The 20,121-nt window shown below is 48.8% G+C and overlaps 1 protein-coding gene across 4 annotated transcripts; it reads right to left on the bottom strand.

The window, feature by feature from the left end:
• Positions 1–289: 289 nt before the first annotated feature.
• CAMK1G (calcium/calmodulin dependent protein kinase IG) lies at positions 290–16,118 on the bottom strand. 4 transcript variants are annotated; one of them, XM_033009633.2, is made up of 13 exons: positions 15,742–16,118; positions 11,105–11,222; positions 8,201–8,329; positions 7,824–7,898; positions 6,912–7,050; positions 6,648–6,771; positions 5,999–6,074; positions 5,357–5,469; positions 4,269–4,347; positions 3,788–3,875; positions 2,611–3,017; positions 1,942–2,072; positions 290–916 (listed from the first exon to the last, which is right to left on the bottom strand). In XM_033009633.2, the coding sequence occupies exons 2-12, from the start codon at positions 11,194–11,196 to the stop codon at positions 1,979–1,981; spliced, it is 1,416 nt and encodes a 471-aa protein (XP_032865524.1). In that variant the 5' UTR covers positions 11,197–11,222; positions 15,742–16,118; the 3' UTR covers positions 290–916; positions 1,942–1,978. The 4 variants fall into 4 exon arrangements, with proteins under 4 accessions (XP_032865524.1, XP_042655979.1, XP_032865526.1 ...); XM_042800045.1 differs by having other exon boundaries at positions 15,678–15,742; XM_033009635.2 differs by lacking the exon at positions 15,742–16,118 and adding an exon at positions 13,685–13,756.
• Between the last annotated feature and the right edge of the window lie 4,003 nt (positions 16,119–20,121).

Here is a 20,121-nt window from a genome sequence, read left to right as displayed (position 1 = left end):
ACCTCCTAGATCCTTCTTCAAGTAACCAAATCACAGAAATGGGGAATTTTATCTCAATTGTATCTATACAATATACCTATATTTATACAAATAAGAGAAACGCAATCTCATACACAAAGGTGGAGTCAAGCATCTTGTTTGACTTTCTGCCACAATCTGCTTATTTACCACATAACGCTTTGCCAGAAAAATACCAGAGGGAGCAGGTCTGCAAATGCACAGGGAATGCTTTAGAAGGGAATTAATAGACCGTTTCCACATCAAATTTCTATGAATAACCAAGAGGCACTTTACAAAACAAAACTCAGCTTTATTAAGCAAGTATTTATTGTGCAATTACAGACTGGGAAGCAGGGAACTTAAACCTTGCTGTGATTATTATCAGACATATGGAGGTTGCTAGCAGGTTGTCTCTCCTTTTGTAGCTGAAGTGAGAACTGTGCAGCCTGGGCAGCTGGTGGATGCTGAACTTGAGAGCGCCGAAGCCTGGGACTAACCAAAACCCAAGGAGTGGATAGGGTGAAGATTGTAAAAATAACTGACCTGCCATTGAGTAAAACTCTGCATGGCTTTGGTTTATAGGATTTACCTTGTGCAGTGCACTTATGTATTGGGCAACTAAACAGGATACAGAAAACAAAAGCTTGTAGCACTGAGCGATGGATAATATACACTGAATATGCTAGCAGTAGCCTCAGACTTTCCCTTGCCTTCTCCCAGCTTTAAGGATCCAGAAACACCCCGAGGTCACTGCTGATGGATTCCTGGGACTAACGTGCTGCTCGTCACCACTTGGTCGCTGCTCTCTGAGACGCTGCTGCCCGCCTGCTCCCGGCGGGACACAGCCTCCTTTCTTGCTTGCACTGCTGATGTCTGGCTTTGAAGTGCAGAAAAGAGTAAAACAGCCCTTCTGTTTCTGCAAGAGAGAGAATTTCGATTGAGGATTGAACTTTGTTTCACTAGTCTGCTACCTTCAAAACGTGCTGTTAATAAGCGGTGCCATGGGGGTTAGGAACATCTTAGATCCCTTTGTGTGCCTTAGCTCTAAAGGGTTATTGCATGACTGATCATTGGAACAGCCCTTCTCGGAGCCTATAGTAGATCTTACTTGCATCTGTCTCTTCTATTAATCCTTCGTATCTGACAGTTCTGTTCATACAATCTCATCAGTAGCGAGTGTCATGAAAGATGATAGGAGGTAGCTCACTTTCTGTAGCTTTTGTGGAGAACTATGCTAGCATACGTTCACCTTTGAGGAACATTCTTTATTGCAGGATCTAAGAGCAATACTTCTTACTGCTCATGTATAATGTGGTGCAATGATAATAATTTAGCTAGTCCAGAATTAATCCAGGCTGTGGTCAGACAGGATGAAACTGATGACTGCGCTCTGCTCACCTACAAAACGAACATCTCTGTGCTCTGCTCTCTGGAAACAAAGCAAGTTGAACTGAGCTGCCTGACCGAATCTGGGAAAAGGAATGGCCCTTCAGGCTGTGGAGACGTCCGGGCCACGCTCAGCCACGGAGCAGCAGCCTCAGGTCAGCCCTTTGCTCACGGTCATAGCTGAGACCCAGCTGAAGAGCCCTAATCCCAGCTGCTGAAGCTGTTTGGTTCCAGTGTGATTCCTAGTGAGTAGCTTTGAATAATTGTAGAGTTTGATATGACAGGTCTATGCTTGGCTTCTTTTCACATGTTCCTTGGGCAACCCTGTTGTGATGTAAAAGTTGGATTCAGAGTTACTGGACTGGCCTTAATGGAAGCTGAAAGATTATTTCTTCCTTGAAAGATGGTTTAGTTAAGGCTTTTTCTGTTGCAAAAAAAAAACCAGTGAGTCAATGTATTTCATGTACAATCACTTTGCTATTTGTGCTTTTTCCTTTTCCGTGCCATAATGGGATTAATTAAAAGCAGCTGGTGATTGGATTGCAGAGCACTTACCGCTGGCAATGTGGGGAGCCTGGTGGCTGCCTCCTCATCACATGATCAAACACACGCCAGTTTGCCCAGTGCCACAGTGCGAAGAGTGTTTACTGGTTTTCATTGGAACAAGAACTTCTGATTTGAAATGACTGGTTGAATATGGAAGAACAGAAGAGACATAACAAAAAAAAAAGACAAATAGCAATATTTGCAATCGTTCTGCAGGTGAACTGAAATTGTGTTTTGAATATAAAGAACATCAGCTGCTGAAAGCCAAGCAGAGCTGGGTGCGAGTGGACACTGCAGCAGAGGCAGGGTCCGGTCACTCAGCGCCAGCTGAGTAATTGGCCTCAGCAGCCTCAACCACAGGCGATTTCAGTTTCTGGGAGGCAAATGTGCTCAAGTCGCTGGAGTGTGGCAGCAGAGCTCTGCTGCCTCAGCTCGCTGCGGGCTTTGCCAGGCAGCCTGGGCACCGTGCCTCACCTGATGCTCGTTCAGGCGCGGAAGAGACTTGGCTGGGCACCGCTACCCAGCCAGTCAAAGCGTTTGCCCCTGTCCTTATTCCTCCCTCCTTTCCACCTCCCCGTGGGGCTGGCAACTTATGTGCCAAGCAACTCCTGGCCCAGAATTTATTGGTTATTCCCATATAATTTGTTGGAAGTTATGGCTAATGACTTGGATACCTACTGGGATTTTGCAGATTTTTTAAGCAGCACTGTCTCGGAGCAGAAGGACATCTTCATTTTCTCGTGCCCTATGCAGGCTGGGCTGCAGCCACAAGAAGTTCTGGGTGGAGGGCTGTGGTTATCCGGCAGCACTCCGTTCTCCGCGTGGCTTTGCCCCTTCCCCTCTCTCTTTCCCGTGTCTCGCTCCGGCTGAGGGGGAGGGTTGGGTGGACAGCCCTGCGCGGGGACCAGCGGGAGCGACGCATCCTTGTCTTCGTTTGGCAGTGCTGGCCGGGTGGCCACCGCGGGTGTGGTGGGCCTGGACGCCTCCGAGCCTCGTGTAACGGGGAGGGCGCTTTCGGCCGCCGCGTGACCGTTCATGTGGAGCTTCTTCATGTGGTGCACGACGGCTGCGGCGTTGAAGGCTTGCTGGGGGAGAAGACAAAAACCCCGGGGTGAGCACCTGGTGATGCCGGGCTGGCTGGGTGCCGTGGGACGAAGGGACTGTCCCCAGGGGCCGGCGCCTGCGCGGGCAGCGCCGCTCCAGCGAGCACTGGCTGGCCGGTGGCGCGGTGTGTGACAGGGGGGACCTGCCCGTTCCTGGCACGAACACCGCGGTTTCCACTGAGTGGGAACTGCTGATGCTTTTGAAGGTTGCAGCCACTTCAGCAGGAGGAAATCAGGGGGAGCAGCTGTAAATTACCCCGTGGTGTGAAATGAATGCTAGAGCTGAATTGTGAATGTAAGTATTTAAAATGCTATCATACACATGGTTCCTATGGCATTCCCTTCTCCTCCTAAATTCTTACTAAAGCTCTTTATATAAATGAAGCACCCAATTTATCTTCAAGACTGAAAGGACGAAAAACTGGATTGAGCTCCCCTAAAGGATTTGCTGATAGAGCACCAGTTTCACTCCCTCAGTATAAAGGCAATAATCCTTTCCCCCTCCCCATTACTCTCTTGGCGAGGCCACTATAGTGCACTGTTTGTGGTGAATCTGCCAATATGCATTGCAGCAGGGAATATTGGTCCAAACACACCATAAACAGTAACTGGATACAATTTTCAGGCAGCCTTTGGAGGATCTCAGCTTTTGGGTGCTTACCCACACAGCTGAAGCCTTGCTTATTGCTAGATGGCAGCAACTGGCATTTGTTAGTGAAATGGCTCTAGGCTCCCACCAGCAAACGACTTACCCTCCATTTGCTCTTTGCAAAGTTTTTCTGAATCTGAGCGCTGACAGATGGGTATATGTCACGGTGAAGGGCTGTATTTCCATTAATCCTGCAGATGGGGAGAGAAGAAAATGGGCTCGTAGGCAGATGGCATTTGTAAGGCACTCCACATTCTGGAGGCAACTAACTGCTTTGTACGTTCAATCAGCAATAATTAAACCCAAAGGAAAAACAGCAACAAAATGTAACACAAACACACACTTCAAAGCTCGGAGAAGCTTGGGTTGGGATTTCTTCTTTGCCTCTGTTTATGGAGGCAAATAGGCACAAATTGCATCTTTAATTATTCATCTTTTTCTTTCTTTGCACACAAAAAAGAAACACCCAGGGCCATGCGGAGGCAGACGGTGACGTTAATAACGGGGGCTGGGGAGACCCTCCCTGTTCTCAGCTACCAGCGGGCACGTGGAGCTGGTAAATCCCCGGGGCCCGGCCCGCTCACCATGGGTGCCGCAGGGCTTCTTCACAGGTGAACCTCGTGTTTGGGTTTTTCTCCAGTAAATGCCTGATGAAATCCTTGGCTGTTTGGGAGGAGAGGAGAAGCAGAAAGAAAAGGTTATTTTCTCCTTGTTCCGAGATGTGATCCTAATCGGACACGGCAAACGCTGGTGGATAAACATCGCAAAGGTCAGCCCCGAGAAGGAGGTGTTGGTGCCGCTTCATTGCTCCATTAAAGGGAGATGTTTGTAGCAAAGGGGTCCAGATGCAGAAATGTTAACTGGGGACGTACCAACCTTCATGCCTAGATTACATAAATTTGAGTTGAATTATTCAGCTAAAAAATAACTGTAAAAAACATACATGCAAACTGGGGAGATTTAGAAGTTGCCCTACAAAGCACATATATCCCTCCTTTTTTTTTTTTTTTTCTCTTCTTTCGCAGGGACAATTGCGGTGTTTGCTATTAAGTCCTAACAAGCCTCCTGCTTCTTTTTTTTGTACGTGTAAAAAGATTGATGTTCAAAACATGCTGCTAAAATGCTGCCTTCAGTAAACTCTGTGCAGGCGAGCTCCAGAGCCACGTTAGTCTGGTGGCAGGGTGAAGTGGTGGCTGACACGGCTCGCTGTGTTGCTGTAAGGAAGTGTGAGTAGATGGGAAGAAAAGCAAAGGGAAAAAAAATTAAAAAAACAGGGAAACAAGGTGAAAAAAAAACCCCGGAGTTTCCCTACTCCCAACGGAAAGCTAAGCCCATTCTGAGCTCGCTAATCATTTGGGAAAATCAGGATTAACAGAGGCTTCAGCCGAGGGTGCTGTGTCACAGGCAGGATGCGAAGTGCCCCGAGCTCTGCCAGCCCCGCTTGGCTTTGGCACCGTCCCCTCGCTACGCGGGGTCGGGAGCCTCCGCGAGCAGCTCCCACCTCTGGGGCTCTGCTGCCGCCTGAGTGACTCAGTTCGACACTTCACCCTTTCCCGGGGAAATGAGGGGAATTGGGGGGTGCTGGGGGGGCTCGGCTGGCGCCAGCTCGGGCCCGCGGGTCGCTGGGTTGTGGCTTGTGGGAGGGAGCGTGGGGCTTCCCAGTGCCAGTTACCTGACTCGGAGATATCATCCCAAAAGGGAGACTCGAACTCATAGTAGCCTTCCTTAATCTTTTCAAACAGCTTGGATTCGGTCTCTTCGTAGAAAGGAGGATACCCGCAGAGCCTGGAACAGAGCAGAAAGCCAGCGGTCCCTCAGCGCTGGGCACACACGGGCACCGCGGGCGGGTGAGTAACAGGGGGGCTGCTCTGTCCATCCATCTGCCCCTCACCTCTGAGTGTATCGGTAAAGCTGCAGAAAAGAGTTAAAAACTCAACTGCAGCAGCGAAAGGACAAAGCCACAGCTGGCACAGAGCTGCATGGTGTGGGAGGAAATGAAACAAAAAGTACCGAGGAAGATTGAATGATATTTGTAGGCAACTGGAAAAAAACAAAGCATAGGATGAGGCACATAATAGAGAAAATGTGATTCCTTTCATCTCCGCTCCAGTATTTGATTCCCCGCATCCCTTTAATTTCTACGGTCTAGTGAATCTGTGCAAAGGAAGAATACAGCGCTGCTGTGTTCCCGCAGCAAAATGGGAGGTCCAGTGTCGCCTCCGCTTGTGTTGCCACTCTGCAGGGGCGTATGAAGCGATGGAGGAGCTGGGAAACTCATGGAAAAACAAGTGGGCTGCTGTTTGCTCTTACTCACAGGATATAGGTGATGACTCCAATGGACCAGCAGTCTACGGCTTTGCTGTATGGTTTCTGGGCGAGGACTTCAGGGGCTGCAGAACAGCAAAACCAAATGAAAATTCTAAGCAATAATAAATTATCCAATGCTGGGAAAAGCAGTAGTTTCTTGTACACTTGGCCTCTGAGGTGCCAGTGCAGAGAGTCAGCCGGTAATAGCCCCATTTACCAGTTGCATTGGTCTGTGCTTTTTGTCTCGGTTTTATGTCAGTGAACAGAAGGGACCACTGACAGTTTCTGCCTGCATCCTGAGGTTCTAACCAGTAAGCTGTGGATCAATCCAATGTAGGCTGGTGGACATGAAACAAAATCCTATTGTGTTAAAATTATTTTTGGAATTTTCCAATAAATACATGACTAGTGCTGAAATATATTGCTCCTAAAATTATCCTTTCCTTTGCATTTTTGACCATTCTGAGATTTTTCAGTCTCTACACTCATTTGTGATCCAGCTTTTATGTGGTCCATGCAGTGCATTTGTGAGTAGCAGGTTGTTGCTAACACAATTACGTATTTTTTTTCCTTTCTGCTAGGCAATGCACTGTACATGCACAGCCTTTCTTCCAGACAGTCCACCGCTACAAGCCCGTTCCTGATCCTTGGCTTACCGACGTATCCCGGAGTTCCACAGGCAGTGGACATGATGCCGTTCTGTTCCATTTTAGACAAGCCAAAGTCCGTGATCATGATTTTGGAGTTCTCTTCGGGAGTAAGGTAAAGAAGGTTTTCAGGCTGTGAACACAGAGCGGTCAGAGGTTGAAATTTGTGGTAGAAAATGGAAAGGAGCAACAGAAAGTCATGGGGCAGAGCAGGGAAAGCCGCCGTCGCGCCGGCTCCCCGAGGTGCTGCCGTTGCTGGGGGACAGGTCTCACCTTCAGGTCGCGGTGAACTATTCCGTTTTCGTGGAGATACTTCACTGCTGTCAGGACCTGGTGGATCACCACACTCGCATCTTTCTCGGTGTAAACTCCTCGTTCCAAAATTCGGTCAAAGAGCTCTCCCCCGGATACCCTGTGGAAATGGTAGTTGAGAAAGAAAGACTGGAAAAAAAAAAATTAAACAAAACTAATCATGGTTTTGTGTTAGGCAAGTTAACGTTCTGGTGCTTTTGCAAGTCCACCTACAGCAGAACTGTTCCTTGGGCAGCAGCTTTTGTGAGGCGGAGGCTGGGGGATGCTCTTGAGTGCAAATTCAGGGAGCCATTAACATTACTGGTAAACCTAGGGAATTTGGGTAAGGTTACGAGGCAGTTCTCAGCAGGTCTGAGCCGCAGGCACCCTGCACCGCGGGCAGGACTGCTTCCAGGCTCTGCTACACGAGTAGATGTATGTTTTTGTGTGATTGCTTCCTTTAGCTAAATTTGCAAGTTAACAGTAGCAGCCGGGTGCTCAGAGCTGATGCCCACAGCGAGCTGCTTTCTCTGCAGCTGACATGTTGCCCATTTTCATTTCTAGAAACCCTGCATGGCACAGCTTTAATTAGAAATACTTCTGTCTCTGCCCTGCTAAACTGTGATGAATTAATTTGCATAAATAGAGCCTAATCTTGGTTTAGAAACTTGCTGCTAAAATGAGCATGGGCCAAGACAGGCTGAGAAGTGTCCAGGTTAGTTCAACCCGCGGGGCTCTTGCCTCCTCAGAGAGGGGTGTTGGAGTGGCTCCTGTGTGTGCAGTTTTTACCTGTGAGGGACTTGGTGTGTATGTGCTGCAATATGGTGCATCACCCCGGTCCCACCACCCTTCTTCCTCTGTGACCCACAAAGAAATGGCTCTGCTGATACTTACAGCTGCATGACCAGGTAGAAGTGGGTTGTGCTCTCGTAGATATCTTCTAAAGTCACGATGTTTTCATGCTTTATTCTGCCAAAATAAACGTGGATCAGAAACAGACCTGGCAAGGACAAAAGTGGCTTTTCAAGGGGAAAACCCAACAGTTGTCTTGCTTTAATCACCAGTGAAAGCTCACTGGGCTGTTTTGTGGCTGAACTCCCTCGCCCTGCGGGGCTGAGGATCCCTGATGCCACTGCAAAGTCCCTTCGGAGCACCGGGCACCAACAGCGGAGGAGCAGACCCCTATTTCTTTGTATTATTCTTACTGAAGAGCCACACATCTTAGAAAAGGATATTTGTTCTACTTTACATTACAATATGTACACACTCACTTTTTCAGCACTGCTATTTCATTCTCCAAGCTGCTGTCCCTTGTGAGAGGAGACTTCTTGATGCATTTCAGAGCAAAGAGCTTGCCAGTGCTTCTTTGCTTCACTAGGAAAACTTCCGAAAAGGCGCCTCTGCAGAGAGAAGAAGTTGTATTTCAGCAGATGCTGCTGCTGTGAATTGGAAGGATACTTCCAGAGAGAAAGAGGAAATAGCAAGAAAAATATAGTAGTAACTCAACTCTAAGCGGATGCTGATTGTAAAGCTAGAACTACACCTCCAGCAGCCCCCAATTTAGGATATTCCGTGCAAGATTATATGATATGTAGAAAAAACCCCACAATTTTCTCTGGTTTTGCGTAGTTCATCATGAAGCCGTGTTGAGGTAGTGGACAAAAAAGACCCCTGCAATGAAATGAAATCATATTCTTCAGGACCGTCTGTAAAGGCAGTCAAGTGTTCGACTCCTGCGGGTGAGCTTCACCCGTGGCAGGGTCCCAGCTCCGGGGGGGGCAGGCGGCAAACGCAGTTTTCAGCCCGTGCCTCGGGGGGTGCAGGAGGAGGCACTGCCCGTGGTCTCACCGCTCGCTGCCTTCCGAGGAGCCTGTGCCCTTGAATCCTTTGGGACTGGGGGGATGTTCCCGGGCTAAGCGCAAGCCCAGCCGAGGGGCCGTATCGATAACCACCTCGCTGGTGGGGCACTCCGCAGCTCGGGTGCTCGTTGGGGTTAATAACCTCCCATGGAAAGACCTCAGCAGTCTCCCCTCTAATAGGGCCGAATTCCTGCTCGATGCAAATCATGTTTCCTCAAAGTCCTTCACTTTTCCCTGGTCAGCGTTGCCCTGAATGCTGAGAGTGCTGAACGGCGGTGAGGAGAGCCTGCTTATACTGCAGTTTGGGTATATCAACCAATGTTCTGTACGTTTAAAGTGCAAAATAACTGGATAACCTCAGTTAATGTTTTCATTCAGCATCTAATGTGTTTTTCCTTCTGCAGAGACCGCTAATACCTCCATACCCTTAGTGACAGAGTGCACATGAGTGTCTCGTACACTCCTGATAAGGGTTCAGCCCAGTGCAGCAATAAGCAGGTATTTATAACATGCCTTAAGCTCACAATCCTGTTAAAGGTTTGTCTTAGACAGCTGAACACATGTCTTGGGATAGTGACAGTGCATACTTTGCCAGGTCAGTCCTCAATGATCCTCATCAAATGAACAACAGATTAATTGATGGCAGTTAAATGGAACTTGCCACCGAGTCTGCAAAGCCCTGCAGGGAGCTGGAGGGCAGAGCGAGGAAGGTGAGGGCAGTGGAAGCACCTTCTCGGTTGGGATGCTGCTGCAGCTGACCCAGTAAACACGAGCAGAAATCCCGCATCTCCCGTAGCCCCTCAACAAAGAATCCAGCGCACTGTGGAGACAGACAGGCTGAGCACGGAGCGGCACCCGTCTGGCACACGGCGCTTCGCTCGTGTCTTTGTTAGCGAGTGGCAGCCGGCGATGACGCAGGGCAGGAGCGGGAGCCGAAGGCAGCTCCTCGCTCGGCTCTGCCTTCCTCCTCCTCCTCCTCCTCCTCCCGTGGGCCCCCGGGTGCTGCCGAAACAATGTGCAAGACCATTGGGGTTGTGAGGAACTGGGCTGTGTCGGGACTGGTTTCTGGCAAGGGAAAAAAATAACAAACACACCCCCCCCCCAAAAAAAAAAAAAAACCCAACCCATAGATTGTTGGGAAGGCATCCCAACTGATGAATCTGAATCTTTGTTTCATTAGTAAATTATATGTAATGGTCTCTTCTGGCCCAAAAAGCAGGTGGTGTTGGGACATCTTCCTGTTTTCCCACATTCTTCTCCTTTTATCTGTAGAAACTCTGAAGGCTATTTTGTGGAAATGCCTTTCAAGCTCCTGAGAGCTCTCAGGGAATAGGCAGGGATGTCCTCACTAAAGTCCCTAATCCAACAGTTGTGGATGCTGGGGGAAGGTGGTAGTAATTTTCCAGGCAGTTGTAGGTCCTAGGTTTTCATTTATCTTCCTCAGCTAGCTGAAGCTCTGCATGTGAAAAAAAAAAAATCCCAATTTCTAATGCTAAATTTTCCTATTAATGTAATAGTAGGAAATGAACAACCTACAAATCAGATGCTGGGGCATCTGTTCTATATATCTGTCCCAAACAGTTTATAATAATTATACCCCTTATTAAAAAATGATGAATCAACAAGTTGGCTAGGAGGGAACAAAGATTTTTCTAACCTCGTTCCTTTAGAGAAAGCTGCTGGATAATTTAATTTCTGAGGCTGACCGGGAGCATGATAATTAAAACGTCCCTGAGCTCTGGAGTAGCTGTTCTTTGGGAGCTTCGCCGTGGGTTCTAAAGTCACAGAAGATTTGGCCATGACAGAACTTGCCGGTGGAGGTAATTCAATTCCTCCTCCACCACCTTGGAAATGTTTTCTTGTCTCATTTGCATGAATAGGCAGATTAAGCTGTTAACTCACGGAGAAGTATCGTACAACTTGAACATCCTTGTTCTCGTTTCATCCCTTGGCCGAGCCGGGGTTTATGAGCTAAGCGTATGACTTGTAATATCTCTTGTAATATCATCCCTTGACCTTGCAGCAGCGGACCAGTGTGCTCAGTGGGGAAGGAGCAAGACCCGAACTCGGCTGCCGTGCAGGGCTGGGGGGAAGGGGCAGAGGCGACCCGGGGCCGTGGTGCTGCTTGGCGTGAGCCACGCACCGGAGCAGCAGCACCGGCGACGGGCACCCACCCCTGGCCCCGGGAGCGGTGCCCGTCGCAGAGGGAGCCGTTCGCTCGTGAGCTTGGCCAGTGCCAGGCGGGACATCGCTGCCCTGGGCCGGGGAGCCGGGCCCGGGAGGTGGCTCTGTCAGGAGAGGAGCTCTGGTACTTACGATCCCAGGGCCTCCATGAAGATGAACGTTTTCCGGATGTTGCTTGTCTGTTTCTTCCAGGAGCTGCTCTCGTCCTCTTCCTTGCGACCCATCTCCTCCAGAATGGAAGCAGGGAACGCTGCGAGGAAGAGGAGGAGGAGAGGTGACTGACGGGGCAGACGCTCGCGCGAAGAGCAGGATTGGGGATGCCGTGAGTGGCGTTTGCTCGGTCAGAGGAGACAGACCTTTCAAGTGGGGGAAATTCTGTGCTACTTTTGCTACTCACAACTGCTCGTGCTGACCGTGTCCCTGCCATTGCATCCTGCTCCAGCCGTCGGCGCGGCGTAATACCAGATCAGCTGGGTAGGAGCCGGTGACCATATGGTAACACTCTCTTGTCAGTATACTCATTTAGCGCGTGTTGGCAATTACAAATGTTTATATTGTGCTTCATATTTAGTGGTTAAAAAAGCCCCGCTGAATGGTTGCTAATTTTAACTAGAGCATCCATGACTTAATAGATTAAAAGTTAGGTACAACTAGCGATGGAGATGGATTACAGTTGAGCTGCTTTATCGCTCAAATAATAAATGGTTTAAAGAGCTCATGACTGCAGGGAGGGGAGCTGATATAAAACATTTTGTTGATGTGTCTTGTACAGTTTGCGCTGCTGCCATCTCTAATTTTTGCTAATTGACAGATTGCTTTTGCTCTGAGTCATAACCTTCCCGTTGCCTTTTTCTCACAGGGCTGGGGTTGCCCGGTGCTGGCTGGTGGGAGCCACTGACGAGGCGAAGGGGGGGTGCCCAGATTTTACTGCCCTGCCCTGAGGGTGCGTCCCTGCTGCAGCTGGGGAGTGAGTGGCCCCACGCCCGCAGCCCCCCCTCCCGCTCGGCGTGCAGGGGGTGCCGAGAGCAGCTGGCAGCAAACGCAGCTTTCCGGAGCCGCCGCCGAGCGCCTGTTCTGGGCGCTGGAGGACGGAGCTGCGGGAAAGCTTTGGCCGGTGGTAAACGCAGCCGCGGGACTCCCGGCTGATCCGCACGTCTGAAACGCGCTGCCGCTCCTGGGTGGCTCGACCTTGGCCACGTCCCGGTCCCCCAGCTCCCCCCCTCCTCACTAAGCGCTTTAGAGCAGGGGCTGGGCAGCCCCGCTGTTAATGCAGAAAGTAACGCTGGCAGCCCAGGGATGTTCCCCGGGCGCTGGGGGAATTAGAGCTTGTGCTAGGTCTGGGAGGTGTGAAATGTTACACAGACATCTAAGCACTCTTAATAAGATCAGGTCTAACATTATGGAGCTGGAAGTGTGCTGGAAGGTGAGAAAGAAGTCATGCGACTAGGGAAAAAAAAAAAAAAAAAAAAAGTGGCGTGTCCACACTATCGGGATATGAAAGAAATGCACTGAAAATCTCCCCAGGCAGCAGGGGCTGGGGTGCCGACAGCAGCACCCTTGGCACGTGGAGCGTCCCCTTGGCACGTGGAGCATCCATCACACTTCTCGGGAGCAGGAACGGCTGCCCCAAAGCCTGAGAGACACAGCTGAGCCTTCGAAAGACAAAGCACAGCCTGTTGTGTAAAAACAAGCGTTTGGAAAAAGGCGGAAGTATTAAAGCAGAGAAAAAGCAGAAAGATACTGTTTCATGACAGACGGCTTAGATATTGAATTCCTCCTGAACCTACTTTATCTCCTTAATTAGAATGGTTTCCGGGTTTTGAGCTCCTTGACACAATTTTTTAAAGGTTAATTTAACGTTATTGAAAACAAACTTGACTCAATTATAGACAGTTGAAGGCTTCAGTCCATAAAAATCACCCAAGGCCAGTGTGCACCTGACCTTTGTATTTACCTTCTGGATTCTGATGCATATGTAACCCCTAGAAATACAACTCCTTATAAAAAACAGCCATATCTTGCTGTTTAGAATCAGTGAAGACCAAAATGTCGTCACAGAAATGATGATCAATTAGGAGAAACCCTTCTGCCAATATTTGAAGCCCCAAAATGAAGTTTTCTTTCACAGTCATCTGCTCATCCCGAATGTCTGCAGATTTGGAATGTCACAAAAAGAATTTTCAGCAGAGGCATTCAGCTGCGAGAGGAAGGTGAGTTTCAACCGTTTTAAATAAATATCAAATGCGTGATGCCAGCGTGGTGTTGAATGATGGGTAAAATTCAGATGACCTCTCCATTTCTTTCCCAGCCTACCGCCAAACAAAGAATATGAAGTAAAAAAAAACCCGAACAAACTAGGTCAGCCTGGCCCCAGGGACAAACAGCGTTTTAGTCTCCGTCCGTGTGCAGCCCCCGTGCTGAAGCACAGCCCCGCTGGCACAAGCTCTTTGGGGGCAGCCCGAGGGCGGCGCGGTGCAGAGAAATCCCTCCTGGGGAGGCTGGACCCGCGGCCGGGGTGACCGTGCCCCCCCGGTGGGAGGTGACACTGGAGCCACGTATTTCTGTGAATTTGGCCCATTGGAGCACAAGTGTCAAATTTGTCCGACGTTTGCTCATTTCAGCTCAATTTCCTTAGTATTCTCATGTTTAATTCCTTGGGAATGCAACAAGTTTCTTTTTAAAATGGATTTTGCTTCTAAAGGAAGGTAGTACCGTGTTTTCTTTAGTCTCCTGTGAATCATCTGTTCATCTTATAGTTCCTCCTTCTGTCACTCTCTGTGCACGGCATTTGGTTTCGCTGATATCTGGAGGAAAGGCTGGATGAATAGCTCTGACTCCCTACACGTGTATTTGATTTCCTGCTTTCTCAGTTTTTCTGTGCCATCATCAGCAAGTCATTTCCTGCCTCCCCTCGCCTCTCTGCGAGGAAGGGGAGTAAGTGCTGCTATTTTGAGAGCCAAATAATGAAATGTTTGAATTGCCTAAAATGCAAAGCTGCGTATGTGCTCGGGTGATGAATCCTTGCCCACCTTCCTCCTGCCTCACGCTGGATCACATTCCTCTCAATACTTTTTCCTCTTTGGATACACGGGAAAGTATTTGCCGGGGGGGCTTGGTGCAGGGCGCCGTGATTACGGGATTCTGAGACCTGTGACTTTGATGATGCTGGCTCTGGGAACTCATCTTTACTTTCTCTCTCAGTCTGGTTAAGCCACTTGTTGCACTTTGCAGCAGTCTGTGAGAACGCGGTGTTTGATATATTTGTTGTCTGGATTTTGCTATTTATTCAGGCTCCGGCCCAACCGTGTCCTGACCTTTCTCGGTGCTGGTACACAGCGTGTGGGTAAACAGGGTTTAATGTATCTTCTCACTTAGCTGAAGATGCTTTTCTTTCCACAGGAGTGGAAAACATCATAACAGAAGTTGGGCAAACAGACTCTGCCCCCCGGGCTGGTGGGTTTTCCTGCCGTGCGCTGTGTCCCCTGCGCACCCCCCCTCACGCGCCCGACGCTCGGTTTGTCAGGTCCACCCCGACACCCCCTTCCCGGGGTGTCACCCCTGCCTTGGTGGCACCTCGGTGGCTGCACGGACAGAGCACACCCCAGATGCACTGGGAAAATGCGTTATTTTAAACAGCTAATCTAGAGAAGGGTCTGCGTTCGCCCTTTTGCCCATTCGCCTTTTGACAGTGCAAGAACAGTAGAGCATAATAAAACAGAAATGGTCATTAATTAATGTAGGTAAAGACCTTTGGAGATCAAAATGAAGTACATCACACTGCTTTAATTTGTTTAGCTGCCCTCTTCCCCATCATAACAGATGAAGTAACGTGCAGGACTTCAATCAGATGAGTATATGCTGAAAGTAGTAAATAGCTTCAATATTAATGTCTAACCTTTGGGCTCTTCTACAGACTAAGTCAATAAACGTGACTGCTGCTATGCTCTGATCCAGCAAATGACACATCATTGCTTAGGATGTAATGAATGTTATTATGACCTTGCTTAAATATTTCCTGAAGAAATTTGTTCCGCTTTCATACCTCACAGTAACAAATCCATCTGCAGACAGACACTCTGCTTCTGAATGGATATACTGCATTAGCAAAATTATTGTAAGACATGATTAATAGTCTTGTGACAAAGTTACATGTGGAGGGGGAAGATACATGCTGCTTTCATGATTTTTGCCTTTAGAATCGGAAAGAAGTTTACAGAAAAAAAAAAAAAAAAAAAAAAAGGAGAATACAAAGTCAAATGGCTTTGCTTTAAAAAAAAATACACCAAAACAAGTAATCTGCCTGTGAATGAATTAACTGCCAGGCCAGCCTCTGTGTTCAGGGACAAAAGAACAAGAAATTGAAAACATGATCTTGCCATTAAAAACAAATCCACATTAAACATCTTGTATTCATCCCACCAGTCCATCGTTTCAAAAGCAGTGCATTAACTTAGTAGTCCTCGATGAACACTTGCAAAATCACAATTTTCATTATAAATATTTCAGATTGCTTAAAATACTTTTGAAGTAAAATGTCAGAAGGGAGCTTTCTATGAAATTGCTAAATATAACACGAGTGCTGTAGGATACTAGACTAACAGCCTGCACAGAGAAGTCCTCCAGTATTTTCCTGTTACTAGATAAAATTCATTAAAAAAAAAAAAACAACAACAACAAAAAAAAAACAGGTTAGCCAGCATCCCACCTGCTTCACTGCACGGAGCAGGCGGAAAAGCAACGGGCTGTTAAGGAAATAATATTTTGCTTACCCAACTCAGCACAAACAGAGCAACTCCTGTCGGCTGCGGCGGCGGCTCCCGCGGTCTGCGGGGATTAGGGACCGCCCGGGCGCTCCCGGCAGCGGGGCGGGGGAGGCGGCTCTGCCGCGGCGGTAACCAGGCAGCCCTCGGCGGGGAGGGAGCTGCCACGGGCACGAGCCGTGGGTGTGCGTGTGCGTGTGCGTGCGCGTCGCTGTCGATACCGGCGGCGGGAACCCGGCGCTTCGCCCACCGGCGTCGGTCCAGCCGCTGCCGGGGGGAGACGGTGCGCGGCCCCGGCAGCCGCCTCCGGTCCCCGGACGTTCGCGGGTGGAACGCGAGTGGGGTTTGCTGTGATGGAACGCGTGGTGTTCGGGGAGGGAAGGGAATGCCCCGTTTCCTTTTGCATGACATCGGGAGTCCTGTGGGGCGGAGCGGGACCGGACGGGGACAGGGTTTCCCGCTGGGATGCTCTGGCACCCCGGTCCCCTCCAACCCGGGGAAGGTGATGCTCTCCACCATTTCTAGATGGCGCAAGACCATGGAGAAAATTCATTGCAGCAGAGATTAATCTCCATCACCGGAGTTTTGGACTATTTTAAACCATACAATATCTCTATTTTGACTTTCAAAACTTCAGCTTGCATGCCTTCCCGGGAAGCACAGCACATACGAATATAGGAAATATTAATAATTCTTTGAATCTTTTCTATAGTGTAGGATTTTTAGAGATGGCAATAACAACTTTACTGACTGCACTCTCAGTTGATTTACACTGCCATCTAGAATAATGCATTAAAAAAGTACGTATCATTGCGAAGTTTAGTTTTATATCGGGAATAAATCAACTCTGAGGCAATGCTAGAAAACCACATTATTTTTCTTAATATTTTTTTCTTCAGCAGCTTCGTTCCAAGGCAAAGGCTGTTTGGTATTCTTCATTTCACTGTTGGCCAGATTCCATCACTCTGAACTCCATAGCGTCGGGGATTTTGGTCAGGATTTCTGGATGTGGATTTGCATGCTAAGGTTTTCTTTAGTGCTAGGTTTTGGTGGAATTTGCATTGATCTGATCTTGAAAGCCTTGTAAAGCTTCATCTGATCCTCCCTTTAATGCCTTCCGTGTGGCAGCACCGCAAGCCCTTGTGTGGCCTCGTCTGTTCCTCCTCTGGAGCGAGGAGGAGCCGGTCCCGCAGCTGGCAGCCTGGGGGAGACGCCAAAATCAGAGTAACCTGAGCTCATTTCTTAGGGCGTGTACATACCATACATATAGGTACATGCCCTAGATGTACGTCGGTATAAACACAATCACTCCCTCTGGTCCTGGTGCAGCACAGGCGTTTCTGTTTGCCCCCTGGTGTAAAACCCCCGGCGGCGGGCAGACGGCAGAGGCCCCGGGCCGGGAGGCACAGCGCCTGCCCGGCTGCGGGCCCTGGGCACCCACGGAGCCCACGGAGCCCAGCGGGCCCTCCTGCGCCCGGCCAGGGGCTGCTCTGCCCCTCGGCCCTTGGGGCAGACCTGGAGAGGGAAAGGTGCTGGCCACTTCTGCCTCTTGCTCTTTTATTCCCATCTATTAATTCCAGTTTTAAACCATAAAAACGATGTGAGGCTTTCAGTATTGTTGTCTTGGTCATATTCCGTTCTCAGCTCATTTCTTATTGTTTCATATGATTTTGGATTTTCTTATTAGCAACTTTTGCTTTCTCCAAAGCTATCAGCAATCGTATCCTAGATAGAAATTTAATAGCCACAGTTAAAACTCATCTTGTGAGATAACACAGAAACAAAGGACACTCTGGACCACGGAGGGCATTTTAAGATGGATTTGGTTGAGGGAACCTACGTACCCGCAGCAGAGCCGAGTGCTGCCCGCCGTCACTGGCGAGGTGGCACCACGGTAAACGTGCAGAGGGGAGGCAGAGGAGGAAAGGAACAAGTCCTTTATTGAGAATAGATTCATTGTGATCATAATTCCAAGTAGAGTCCCAGTAAGGAGAACAAACCGGCATCTGTGCATGAGCATCCACCTTCCCTGGGACGCCGGTGTCTGACCCCAGGTTTGGTTTGCCTTGCACGGAGCAGCGCTCGCTGGCCCTGCACGGGGGGCACCGAGTCGGGTAGCTGCAGGGTGATTAAGGGGAAATTAAATTAAAAATGACACAATTCACAATAGTGCCATTGCTTTGGGAGAAGTTAAAGGCAGAGATAATGAGAACAAAAGAGAAGCATTTACGGCGCTCCAGTCCTTGGAGTTTGTGTGGTGTTATTAGTTGTGTTGAAGAGGAGATGGCTGTGATAAACTGGAGTGGGTACGCACGCCCTGTCCTGCTCTTGTAGCACTTGCTATAAACGTATTATAAATCTTACAGGAAGAGCATGACTGCAGCAGGGCGATGCCAGGGGCAGCCATCAGTTAGAAGCAGAAAGAAACTTGACTGAGAAAAAGGAAAGCAGAGCAGGGCTCTTCAGTATGCGAGGGCTGCAACGTTCCCCACACCAACAGTGTTCAGCATTTGGCCTTCAGAAACACACTGAGAAAAGCCAAAAACCCAGTGGGAGCGAGAGGGAAAAGCTCCCTTGTGTGCTTTGCTGTGGAGAGACTCAGTCGAGATGCGGCTCTCGACCTTGCTGGATAGAAATCTAGGACAACAGGCAATTCAGTTCAGGGACTTTTGCTGAGCTCTCAGTGGGCCCAAGTTAAAATAGCAGTTATCAACCAAAGACACTCCGAGCAAGCAGCAATCTAGTTTTTAATGGCATGAATCAGAACTTGAAGAGGTGTGATGGAAACCAAGAGCACAACGTGCAAATTCCAGCCGCCCGGTTGCAGAGGTGTTCGGAAGGCACCGCTAGCCCCGTCCCTGCGGGCCCTGCTCTTCTGGTGAGAAGGGACCTGGAGCACTTCTGTGAGTGTTTGCAAAAAAGTGAGAAAAGAAAATAATCTGCTGAATATTATTGGTGAGCGGGCAAACAGGGCAGCCAGGGTGATTTCAAGCAGAGACGTTTTGAGACGTGACACCCTGAATGTAAATACAAACTCAGAAAGCCTATACAAAGAGCCAGTGTTGGTAATCTGGGGGTTTTCCAGGAGCTTGACCCCCGGACGGTAAATCCCTGGGCCTGGCACAGCCGGAGCGCAGTCCCCGGGCGGTGACGGCCTCGTCGCTGCCTTCGCTGAGCTGCAGCATCCCCCGAACTCCCGGGCTGGTGCCAGCAGAGAGCACTGCAGCACAGCCGATGAAAACACGGACTGTGGCGCAAAAATGAAGAACTAAGGACTTTTATGAGCAATGCAGCTGGGATTTCTGAGCGGCTGGTCGAGGGAAGGTGTTATTCTAGATGAGCTCCTTGAAGTAACGTGCAATTCAATAGCGTGTTCCTCTCAAGTGGAATCTGTAAGCGTCATTTGCTTTCCTTTGTTGCCTTAAAACACAGACACTGACTGTAAAGCAAGGAGCTTCTTTCATTTATAGTGTGATTGGGAATGAGTTGATGTGGAACTAGGTGCTGCTGCTTTGAACCTATGCTCTCTCTGTTGGAAATAGTTTCTCTTTTCTATAGGCTTTATTTTTATAAATAAAGCAGTTAAATTCATAACGGGGTTATACAAAGAACTTAGCCTCAAGTTTGGCGCATTCTTCTTAACCTGGTAATTATGGTCCTGGGAACCATTCGTTTTAAAATGGTAAAGAATCATGTAATTAGCTACTGATAGGCATGCGCTCTTAATTAAGCTGTTCAGTGGTACATTTACTGTACAGCTTGATTATCTGTCCCTAAATAATTCCAGCTAGCATGTCTCTCATATTGCCATTGTTTTCATAGAAAACTGTCCTTCTGGGACATGTTCTGACCCACTGGACAAACCACCATCCCAAAATTTACAGCCACCCCATGACCTAAAGATGAAACATTGTGGGTTTAGGTTTGAGACTGGATTTCTTCACCTGAAGAAGTGCCACTTTTGAGTCGCATTTTGTCTGTGTTGCACAGTGACAGTCCACATGAGGGACACTTGATCGTCCACCCAGATGCTCGGCTGTCCTGCGTGTCGGCTTTCAGCCTCGCGTCCCCGGCCTGCACAGTTTCTGCCACATGGTGCATTTCCCGTGTTCATAGGGCATACTCAGAGTTGACTAATAAGAAGTAGCAGCCAATTAGGAACCTAAAAGGGCCTTTCATTAGCTTTTTGAAAAAATAAGTACTAATTATGTAGGTTTGAATAGATGTTTACTCAAGAGGTTGGTTATGCATCCATAAAAAGCGAAACTTAATTTAGTGCATCTGGGGAGGAGAGGCTCAGGAAGTCCCGGTGGCTGCTGGCTGGTGGTGCATGTGAAGCCTCGAAAAGTTCATCCTTTGCAGCTGCTGCCGCAGAGGGAGCGACCGTCT

Source organism: Tyto alba, unplaced genomic scaffold, assembly GCF_018691265.1.
Source record: "Tyto alba isolate M040663 unplaced genomic scaffold, T.alba_DEE_v4.0 Super-Scaffold_30, whole genome shotgun sequence".
NCBI lineage: Eukaryota > Metazoa > Chordata > Aves > Strigiformes > Tytonidae > Tyto > Tyto alba.
This window is presented reverse-complemented; position numbering and strand designations above follow the sequence as displayed.

Excerpts from the sequence above, each read along its gene's own strand:
- CAMK1G (XM_033009633.2), bottom strand. The coding sequence starts at position 11,196 with ATGGGTCGCAAGGAAGAGGACGAGAGCAGCTCCTGGAAGAAACAGACA. Across the intron at positions 7,051-7,823 it reads TTCTACCTGGTCATGCAGCT|GGTATCCGGGGGAGAGCTCT; the intron begins GTAAGTATCAGC and ends CCATTTCCACAG. Across the intron at positions 4,348-5,356 it reads GGATGATATCTCCGAGTCAG|CCAAGGATTTCATCAGGCAT; the intron begins GTAACTGGCACT and ends CCTCCCAAACAG.